The sequence below is a fragment of the Buceros rhinoceros genome, unplaced genomic scaffold, assembly GCF_000710305.1.
Source record: "Buceros rhinoceros silvestris isolate BGI_N320 unplaced genomic scaffold, ASM71030v1 scaffold11161, whole genome shotgun sequence".
Classification (NCBI taxonomy): Eukaryota; Metazoa; Chordata; class Aves; order Bucerotiformes; family Bucerotidae; genus Buceros; species Buceros rhinoceros.
The window spans coordinates 18446-30093 of NW_010396020.1; the positions used below are offsets into that span (position 1 = coordinate 18446).

The 11648-nt window shown below is 38.4% G+C and overlaps 1 protein-coding gene across 1 annotated transcript in view; it reads left to right on the forward strand.

Annotated features, from left to right (window-relative positions):
* RCBTB2 (regulator of chromosome condensation (RCC1) and BTB (POZ) domain containing protein 2) overlaps positions 1-11648 on the forward strand; it is a 23230-nt gene that overhangs the window by 7911 nt on the left and 3671 nt on the right. The window contains exons 6-11 of the mRNA XM_010145756.1: positions 380-487; positions 1544-1686; positions 3361-3551; positions 7169-7295; positions 10597-10733; positions 11353-11483. Coding sequence (XP_010144058.1) covers positions 380-487; positions 1544-1686; positions 3361-3551; positions 7169-7295; positions 10597-10733; positions 11353-11483 — 837 coding nt within the window. The remainder of the gene's footprint in view (positions 1-379; positions 488-1543; positions 1687-3360; positions 3552-7168; positions 7296-10596; positions 10734-11352; positions 11484-11648) is intronic.

The window sequence follows — 11648 nt, forward strand, 5'->3', positions numbered from 1 at the left end:
TGCTGAATTTGATCTGTGCTGGGAAACAGCCATATAAAATCACTTAGTTTCTACTCTTCATATTAAAATACTGTAGTCTTATGTAATGTAACTTAAAGAGCAACATGAATTTGGAAGTTCAGAATTTTAGGCGAGCATGCAGTTGGTATTTTAAATAGAAACAGCATTCAAAATTTGCAGTGTGGAAAAGCATATCTCTGTGTGTGTGTATATTTGTATGTCTGTGTGTTGATGTGCATCTACAAATAAAGTACAGGTCCTAAGGTGTGGAGACAGGAAATATTGAAGAAAATTACTATTGTAACTCTGACGTAGTTACATTGCTTTCAGAAGAAGTAGGTAGTAGCAAACAGTTAAAATCCCTGTCTCTGTTTTTAAGGTGTATGTCTGGGGTTACAATGGTAACGGCCAGCTTGGACTGGGCAGCAGCGGCAATCAGCCAACACCATGCCGAATAGCGGCTTTGCAAGGCATTCGTGTACAGCGGGTATGTGCGTGATGCTCCGTGTCAAACCCTTATGAACAACTGAAAATATGCTAAGGCATATTCTACATCAAAAGGAGATAGTCCTCTATCTCTTTGTTTGAAGTGCCACTTATCAGATTAAAAAAATTTATTTTAAAAAGGACCTCTGTCAGGAGGAGGGAAAGTGACCCTGTGGAGTTCAGTGGAATTTTGCCACTGACTTCAGTGAGGTCAGGACTTTCCTTAAAGAGAACTAGACCATTAGAAATGTTGGGTCTTTTTTTTTCCCTGTGAAACTTAATTTAAAAAAAATCCTGTTATTTTAGTAAATAAGGAAGTCATCTTAGGCCACCCCATTGTTCATTAATCCATCTTTTTTTTTCTGGGAAGATGCTGCAGTTCAGCATTTCGTCTTTCTGGCAGACCGAATTGCACTGCAGCCACAGTGACTAACTGGTGTTTGCAGTCTGAGCAGATTGGCTGCAACTTTTTTTGCTCAACAGTTGTTACGATTCCATGATTACTCTTAATGTCACACATTACCAAACAGCAGGCTGCCATCAGTGTATTTATCCCAAATAGAGGATACAGTCAGGAAAATGACACAACCTGCTAGAAAACATTGATTTTGTAACTTAGTGAAAATTTACAAGAGTGTTTTGAACTTTGAATTCTGGGAGGAGAGGAGCAGATAGGGTGACTTCACCTGGTTTTACATTGTTCGGCTGTTCATGTTGGAGCAGTTGCCCATAGATCAGGGTCAGTACAAGACTGTCAGTGCCTGTATACTGTTTCCTGTATACTGTTCACATTTGTCATGGAGCTTTCTGAATTTCTAGCTTTTCTTTTGCTGTGCTCTTGAGATTATCTGGCAGGCTTCTTCACTGGTACATTTTTCCCTCAGTCACCTCACCTACTTTGCTTCCCTTTTTTAATAAACTTACCTGTATTTGTAATTTTTGCAATTTTTATGCTGATACAGAATCAATAATATTAACATATAGCGTAACAGGCATCTATCTTTATTAACTTTCTGTTACATAAAAGTAAGATTTTTCTTTTTATTATTCCTTGTAGGTTGCCTGTGGCTATGCACATACATTAGTGCTGACAGATGAAGGTCAGGTTTATGCCTGGGGAGCCAATTCATATGGCCAGTTAGGTACTGGGAATAAAAGTAACCAGTCTTACCCTACAACAGTTACTGTGGACAAGGACAGGTAATACTTACCGTCTTTCAGTCAGACATTAGTTGGCATACTCTTAGAAGAGCTACAGAAAATTATAGCATTTTAAACCTATTTTTTGTAAAAATAGCCTATAATTTTTTGCATGATTCTTCTGCTAAATGTGAACAGAATTTTCACTGAAAGCGCTTGAATCTGCTCCATAACTGTCCTTGTGAAAGAGAAAGTGAATGTTCTGCACCTGAATGTGCTATTTTCTGCTTCGTCTCACACTGTACTGTATAGGCCTTAATTGCAGTTTCTCTTCAGTGGTGTAGTTACATTAAGTCAACTATAAAAGCTTTATTGTCTCTGAATATAAATTGTATTTTAATATGCTTCTTTTGACAAGAAGGACACAGTAAAAATGAAGTGGACATCTGCAATTCTAGTATTTCTGTTATTAAATCTGACTCATAACCCAGGAGAGAGAGAAAGGGAGGAGTTCTTTTTTGGTGTTGTTGCCTGAAAAATTAAGCATAGATTTTTACGAGTTAAATACTTTCTTCTAAGATCTTGATGGGTAGTGGAACAGTTATTTCTATTGCTGATGTAAAGCCATGTATGTACTTGACAAGAAATTTGAATCTGTTTCTTACTACTGAGGTCTTGAATTTGGCCGCCTGTTGTGAATAATTAGAGAAATGAGATGTTCCTCTTAAATTTGTGTCTGCGTGCATTATTGTAAGGAAGACCCAGCTCCTCTCTGGTGATGAGACATGGCCTGGTTTTGAACGTTGCTATGTTTTTGTGTTTGTGCTTTTGCTTAAAATGTAATTGAGGTTTTTCCAGGCACTTTGGCTGCAGTTAAAAATGTTACCACATTTGAGGACAAATTTTAATGTTGTATGCTGCCTTTCCCTGTTTTGTTGGCCAGAATACGCATTCCTGGTGTCAGTGAGAATATCGCCTCGCTAAAGCCTGCAAGATTTGTACATACAGCTTTAAACAAGTCGTTTCCCAGCTATTTTCCTCAGGCAGCTGGGAGAACAAGTAAACAAGCAGTAGTTCAGACTGCAAAACAGTGGGTTGTGTATTATTGTATGCAGTGAGAGTTTTGAAATCTAAATCAGCTCCAGGATTAGTGAGATAGCCTAATATAGCTAAAATATGCTTAGAAGCAGCTTTTAGTGCTGTTTGGTTCTAATTTCTAATTTTCAAAATGAAAGTCCTTTAAATATAAATTATAATAATTGCATTTTTAATTTCTTTTAATTAAAAGCAGTATGTTTAAATTGTTAGTTTATAACTGTTACTTACAAGTAAGCAGGAAAAAGCTTTCAATTAACTTCCAGACCTGTTCTCTGCAGCTTAATGCAGCCACGCACCTCACTGCCCCGCTCCACTGAGGACGTTCACAGACTCATAGCTTTGTGTGAGGGAGCCAAGAGTCGAGGGGGTCAGCAGAGAATGTGCTGTAGCAGATAGACTGCTCTGCTGCAACAGAGAAACTGCTTTTTCTCAGAGAAACTTTGAGTGCATGCTATTCGAAGAAACATTGATAGCCCTTTTAATTTTGCTAATTAATTAATTCCTGCAATTGGAAGCACGTGCATGCTTACAAGTATTCTTTGCACTAGAGAAAGACAGGAGATAGTGAGCATCTTCACTGCTTTTTGTTCTTATGAGAGTGATGTGCTTTTTTTCTTTGTTTGCTTGGAAATTCAGAGTTATAGAGATTGCAGCCTGCCACTCTGCTCACACGTCGGCTGCCAAGACCCAGAGTGGCCAGGTGTACATGTGGGGCCAATGCCGTGGGCAGTCGGTGATCTTTCCCCACCTCACTCACTTTGCCTGCACTGACGACGTGTTTGCTTGCTTTGCTACCCCTGCTGTTATGTGGCGTCTTCTATCAGTAGGTGAGCTTAAGTATTTTTTTGTTTTGACATCTTCTGAATAGACTCATTAGTGCATAAAACAGTTTGCCTGTATTTGAAGCCTAAATTTAGTTGCTTGCAAAAATGTATACTGAAAAGCACATTCATAACCATGTATTCTGTATGTAAGTGGTGGAATTGTAAGAATTGCTAAGGCCTGATGGCAGTACTAAATGATCATTTTATTGATGTGTTTTATTGTTGAGGGGAAATGCCGTGGGTTTGGGAAGAGGGTTTTTTTGTGTAATTGCTGAATGTTACTGTACAGTGGCCACAATTGGAGAAGCTGAGCTTGAATTTGGAGACTTGAGGGAGCTATGTAGAACGATTAGGAACACTGAAGGTTTCTTTGATGCCCTTGAGTAGACTGCTAAGAATTGAGGGAGGCAAAGTCCCTTTTTCAGAATTGTCCACAGGCAGTTAAAGTCCCAAATGATCATGACCCGGGCTTCTGAAGGGACAAGTTGCTGAATCTCAGGTATTTGATTAACATTAAGGTGTGTCTTGCTGGCCCTGACTAGAAGAAGTTAAGTATATAGTATTGTCTGACAGAGAGATCATTGTTAGTTACAAATTAAATTCCATATTGGTTGCTGTTAAAGTTACTTGCTCTGCTAACCTAATCAAAGATGAGACTCCTGGTGTCATCTGTAGGTCATCTAAGGGAGCTTAAGCTAAAAGCTAGAATGCAGCAACTTGTTAATTTGCAATTTGAACTGTACTGAGTCCATCATGCTTCCATTCCACTTCTCTACTGCCTTGTAATTGCTTTTGTGTTGCTGTATGCTTTTGTCTGACAACTGTAGAACAATCTTTGCTCCCTTGGTGCCTTCTGGATGCCAAGGTAAGGAAATTCCGTTAATAGTACTCATATATCAGCTTTGAGAGGCTAGAGGATTAAATCCTGTTCTCAGAAGACTGCTTTGCAAAAATTCACATTCCAAAGAACTCCATTTTTTCTAGGTTGAGGCAGCTGTGTTTTCTAGGGTGGCTTGTTTGGAACTGTAAGATATATGCTTGATTACTGTGGCAATTCTTAATATTCCTAATATTTGCTACTAGTAATTAGAGTAACTTCTCAGGGTATTGGGGAATTTTTTCAAAAGAGAGTGGAAGAAGGCAAGAAACAAAAGACACCTCCTTCCTTATTTTGTTCCTCATAGAGAATACAACTGCTTGAGTGAGACTGAAACTGTCACAGTTTTTCAGTGCTCCTTTCTGAAAATTCACCTCTTCTTATCCTTTTCTACAAATGCTGTTTTAGGTCAGAAATGCTGTTTTACATCAGCTATAAGAGTCCTGAGTGGGTCATGAATGGGATTATATATGGTCATTCATGTAATTATTACCTTTATGCTGAAGACTTCCAAGTAACCCGTTTATTAATAAGCATATTGTTCATTAATAGTTGTAGGTATTCACTCCCTTTAACACAGCGTGATTAAGATTACATCCATAACTATTTCCCAACACATCTTTTATCCCCACCTTCATTGTTACCGTGAACAATACACCCAACCTCCTTGCACTGCTTCACACCTTGGGAGTCATTTTTGGCTGTAGCAGCTCCTTTTATTTTTGTTCTTTAACCTTGACTTCTAGTTCCTTTGGAAATAACGTTGCAACACTATAGCAATGTTGTACCAAAGCGCAAGGTGAAACCTGACGGGGGAAAAGTTACTTTATTTTTAAACAAAACTAATTTAAGATGCACTTTCAAACCCACATTCTCCTATGTGCCAAGTGGTCTGGCCACCATCCCAGCACTAAAACGTGTATTCAGGTGGTCAGAGCAGGGTTCCTTATGATGACACGGGATGAAGAATGATGGCAATCGGGCCCTCATCAGGTCTCCTGGGTTTCTTTTAGGTAGGTGACTCTATGCTGGTTTTCGATGTGCCTTTTTGCATGCTCTAGGAGCTGAGAGTGACTAGTCTATTCATCCTGTTCCAACTTGGCGAGTTGTCAGGACTGACTCACTATTGTTTGTCTCCTGATCTACGTGTGGTGAGAATCATCAGGCAGCTGTGTCCTAGGATCTTAACATCTGCTGAACTAGGTGCGTGGACACCTGCCATGCTTACGACACTTCTCCATCTGTTCTCCCAGGCATTGCCATCCATTCCCTGTTTATGGCACTTCTGCCATTTCCGTTACAATCCTTAGCACTGACTGTGCCTTGTCAGTGCAAAATGCCTCTTCATTTCCTTCCTCTGGTTCCTCCTTCTCTGCTGTAACAAATAAAAGCACCTATTTTCCCTCTAAGAATTTAATAACCTAACCTCACTATATTCAGTTTATCTTTAATGGCCGTAGAAATCATCTGGAGATGTGTACTGGTGGACATCTGAATTGCCATTTAACTTTGAAGAAGACCTTCAGCTTTGCATTGTCTGTTAAAATTATTTGGATAGCAGATGTCTGAATAAATAAACCACACTGTACAAAATAAGAGCTAACAAAGTATTTTATAGTATCATTATTTCAGAAGGATTTTTTATTGCTATCACGTTGGATTTCTCCCAAACCCCGCAATCCTTTTACCTGTAATCAAGTGCACTTCAAAAATTATTGCCCTAATTGAACATAAGGGACATCCTCTAAATGAAATGAAAAATAATTGTGCTAGAAGAAGTGTAACAGTATCAAACTATGGGTGTTTAAGTTTTTGGGGGTGAAGGTCTTTTCATTTCCAGCAGAATACCATTCTTATTTCAAGCTTAGTAGGTTAAAGGACCTGGAATTTATGTAATTTTCTGTAGAGAACAGCTTACAAAAATTTGCGTAAACCCTATTTTTGTATGGTAAGAAGACAAAATATTTTCTGGGTTAAGAATGAGGTGCAGAGGATTTATTTTTTTAGTAGTATTAAAGAACATAGTTCTCTGAGGCTGCTGAATAAGATGGAGATTTGGAAACACTTCATGAGAGAAATTTGATTGGATGACTTTTCAAGGCTGTCTGGCAACTTTGTAATGTCAGTGTCACGAGCACAGTGGGATATACGTACATATGACACAAACAGGAACATGCAGACGTTCACACAGAGTGCTTCTAACACAGTAAGTCTAGGGAAAACATCTTTTCAATAGACCTGTAACCGTTGCTATTTACCTGTAGGGCTAGTGTACTGGGCAGTTTCACTGACTGCAAGCAGTATGTTTATGTAAGAGCTTGCTTTCTGTTGTAAGACAATGCCTCCTCATGGGAGTATTTTAGGAAATCTTACTGTGATTTTTTTGGTTGACCTTTTCATTATCTTGTAATAACTAACACTTTTAATTTAGAATAATTTACCCAGTAATGACTGATAGTATTTACTATCAGATGCAACATTAAGCTCCTGAGACTGCATTAGCTTTTTTTTTTCTGGCCTCATATAGATGTATTAGAGGAGTGGGACTTTTTTTTTTTTAATGGGGATATTGTTTGCTTTTCTGGGGGATCATACTGAATCCAGCATAGTCTGCTGGGGTTTCTTCCTAGCCTTAAAGGGATGTCATATTTATTAACAGTGTTAATTGCTGACAGATACCCAGGTTGTTGTCATGGGAGATACTTGTATTACTACTTGTTATTAATTCCCCTTTTTATTCTAGAGCCTGATGACCATCTAACAGTAGCCCAGTCACTAAAGAAGGAATTTGACAACCCTGAAACTGCAGACCTTAAGTTCCTGGTGGATGGAAAATACATTCATGTTCATAAAGTTCTTCTCAAAATTAGGTAAGGCACAAACCGTATAGTTTAATATAAATTTACCTGTAGGGAGTAGTCCACTGTGCTGAGTAATTGCTGCTCAAAATTCTTGACTTGTTCTTACAAACTCCCTTTTCACTCAGCCATGGCATTCACCTGCCATTCTTCACTGTCACTCTCTTTTCCTCATTTCCTCTCTGCTTGGAATTGCCAAACATGATGCTTACTACCAACCTTTTCATCACTCCTCTCCGCCTGACGTGTATCCTCCTTCCTGCTACCTGAACTGCCTTGACCCTGATTTCTAATAACCTTTTTCTGCTGAGGAAGGGGCTCGCTTCTTTCTGCTGCCTTCCCAGTCATTTGAATCGGTATTTTCTCCTTCACGTGCTTAGCTTCCTTCACTGGAATGATTTGAGGGGTTTTGTGTTTATTCTTGCCTGCCTTTTCTTCCACGGGACCCTTCAGTAGTTTCAGAAACTTCTGTAGATGCTCTTCAGATTTTTTTTTTTTCGTTTTTTGTCAGATTTCTTATCCTACTTGTTTTACACCTTCTAATCAGTGAATTTGAATTTTAATCTGGCTTCTCTTTTTGTTTTTACAGCTTTTTGCAAATTAACACCATTTTACAGTCAGATTTGACGTACGCCGATCTACAGACTAATCACATAGTTATTAACCTGCAGAGATTAATTTGTTATTGCTGATGCAGTTTCTGCTAGGGTATTTAAGAGACACTGCTTTAGATCTATCTTTCTAACTGCTTCTGCTCCATCCTCACTGTTACGATAGTTTTTTCTCTTTGCTATTTTCTTTCTCAAAAAGCTTGGCTGTCTCATCCTGTTTATTACCACTTTCATCTTCCTCCTTTTGCTTCTGAGTCCCGTTAGTGATTTCTTGTGTATTACTGCATAAAGTTAAAGTTCCATATTAATTCTTGCCTGCCCTTTTTTGCTCCTTTCTGCTTTCCTCTCACTACTCCAATTACCTGTATTACTGTTTTCTTCCCTTTACTTCTTTCATTGCTTATAGACTACACTCGTGCCTATAGTCCACCCTCTGTTTGGAATGCCACGTATCCTTCATCAGACACCACGTTAAATCTTGTGTATCCTCACAATGTTTCTGAGCTTTGTTTTCCTGATAATCAGATTATATGTAACTTTCCCTATTTATTTTTTCTCCCTCTACTTTTCTCAGATTATATGGCATTCTGGGAAGGAAATGTGTCTGATTCTTAAATTGATTTAAATATATGGCATTATCAAAATAATATGCAAGAATAATAAAGCAACAGGCAAAGTCTGTAGAATTAATATTTTCCTTAAGCCTTAAAGTCTCGTTATGCAGCTGGATCAGAGGATAATGTGATGTTTTGCAGCACTTAGCCTGTTCCAGAGCATTATCATGAATCACAGAATCATTTTGGTTGGAAGAGACCTTTAAGATCATCAAGTCCAAGCATTAATCCACCACTGCCAGGTCACCTCTAAACCATGTCCCTCAGCACCACATTTACACATCTTTTAAATACCTCCCAGGATGGGGACTCCACTACTTCCCTGAGCAGCCTGTTTCAATGCTTCACAACCCTTTCTGATAAGAAATTTTTCCTAATATCCAGCTCCCTGGCCAACTTGAGGCCTCTTCCTCTCATCCTATCACTTGTTAATGCAGTGCTGGTAAAAGCTCCTTTTCATTATCCAGTCATTTCTTTACTATTTATGAAGAGTTTTTTTCCATCTCACTGTGTTACTGTTGAACTAGATCTTATTGGTGGTGGTTATTAGCCTGTGATGGTGATGAAATGGCAGGGCAACACCCAGCTCAGTGAGAGGGTGGCCAAGCATCACACTGCCTGCAGAAACAGATACATGGGTATGTGTGATTTATCTGCTCTGCATTTAGCCAGCCAAAATTAGGTGTCTGGTTTGTCTGTACTGAGAGAGAGACAGAGAGAGGAAGAGAGACACTCCAAAGGATAAAGAACTTCGAGGTACTTTGGAGACTGAAGGATGAGTACCAACTGATTTTTATTTCTTTACTTATTTATTTTTAAGGAAGCAACATGCACCACCATCTCTCTGACTTTTTACTTCCGTGTGGTGCCTTTGGGGCAACAGACCATTCCCAATGTCTGTTCCACAGCTGGATGGATGGCATGGTCACCACCACTTAACGTGAGGCTCTGCAAAACAAAGGAATGGGGTTCGGTCTGCCTCTTCCAGTGCCAGAATGTGGTACAATAGGGGGCAGAAGCTAGATAATGACATTTTAATTCTTTATGAATTTGACTTGATGTTTGTGTATTTTATTTTAAAAATAAAATACCAAGAAAACAAATTATTTAAGTAATGGGTACAATCGAATGTGATTAAATTAAGTGGTAGAATAAACATTTTTCATTTATACTTGTCCCAGCATCATTAAAAGGAAACCAACCTACCTTTCACATTAAAGTTTTAGTGAAAGAAAAGCAAGTTCTGATGTGGGAGAGTTAGAAAGTAAGTAGTGTGGTATAAAGAAGTAAGTTCTAGTAAAACTGTGGCTGTTAAACCTGAGGTGGTGATGTTCATTCTATCAATCAGCAAAACTTTCCAAAACAATTCAAATGTTCCAGGATGTTTTTTAGGGAGCAGCAAGTTACAGTGAGCTGTAAGTTACTGTGAACTGTAAGTTGCAGCATACAGCTGTCAAAGAAGGCGCTTTTTCCTTGTTTGTACCTTGTCCGTCACAGAAGTGTTCAGACTTCTAAGAAAAGGTGATGAAAGATATTGGTGAGAGTGTCTTCACTTTAAATAGTTTAATCCTTGAGTATAATGATTAAATCTACGCTAAATTGTATATGGACTCTGACACTGGAATAAATGTTATCTAAAATACCAAGGAATTTGCTCCTCACTAGATGATTTTGGAGAAAGCGGGCTAAAATGTGAGAATTGTCTAACTTACTTGTAAGCTTTGTCTGTTAGGAGTCAGGTAATACATTTCATAGTTAATGTGTAAGGTATTCAAGCTGATGACATAAAAACCACACGGACTACCCTTAAAGATATTTTAAGTATAAATGGAGCCTGTTGTAAAATACTAGAAACAGAAATAAAGGAAAATTCTGAATTTTTAATTTATTTTTTTAATATAGGTTTTATAAGCCTTATAAGGCTTAAAGGAATAAACGTGTTCAAACCAAGAAATCATTTAGCCAGAATTTATGGTTATGTCTTTAGTCTGTTATGACTGTTCGGGGGGTTTTTTACCAACTTCTTATTGCAGCTCATCTTTCAAGCTTAACTCTTTACAGCGTATTATCTTTGTCTGTGTTTTGTAGATGTGAACATTTTCGTTCCATACTGAATAATGATGATGAAATTATAGAAATGAGTGAATTTTCTTATCCTGTTTACCGAGCCTTCCTGGAATACCTGTATACAGACAACATTAGGCTCCCTCCTGAAGACGCAATAGGTATTTGTCATAAATGGAAATAACTCTAGGTTACAGTTTCTGTGAAGTTCACTTTGTGTGTCACAACAGGGTGAGGAAAGCAGGGCTTGTTAAGTTTAGTTTTATTAGCATTTAAATCTTGAGCTTGGCAGGTGTCAGGAAGACGGGATGCAGTAGCAGGAAACAGGGCCAAGGAGAATGAGTGGTGGGGGTGCAATAAGATCAAACATGCACAATGTTCAAAAAGAGCTCGCCGTTTCTCATATTAGGAGCTTTTTTCTCTTCCTTAAAAAGGCACAAATGCCATCCTGAAACTTTTCTGTTTGAGTAGCTGCAGCGATTTGATAATTATTGAAAAGGGAGCTGTTCCCCACATGAATTTAAGAGGATGCAAGTCACTGAGTGCGGTCTAGAATGAGGTACAGTCCAGTGAACAAGAAAACAGAATATTTGCATTGTAATAAAAGGGTCCCTTTTTGATACGTATTTTGAGGACCTTTAAAAATGCACACGTCATCTAGGGACAAACCCAGAACAAGTCTTTGATTAGCTCAGCCGAAACAATAGGGTAATTGATTAATTTTAAAAGACATTAATACATTTTGCACCAGGGTAATTAAAATTGTGTGAATTTTTACAGGACTGCTAGATTTGGCAACACTGTATAGAGAAAACAGATTGAAAAAGCTTTGCCAGCAAACAATCAAACAAGGCATTTGTGAAGAGAATGCCATTGCTCTTCTTTCTGCCGCTGTCAAATATGAAGCTCAGGTAAGGAGAACTTCTCTTCAGGCAAACAATTCTTTTCTGGGAAATGAAACTGTTTAATATAAACAAAACTGCATTTCGCTGATGAGGCACCATTACTGCCATTTCCCTTTCTGGCTTCCCAGACGTTTGTTTTCTCCTTTCTGAGCTATAAAAAAAAAAGGCAGC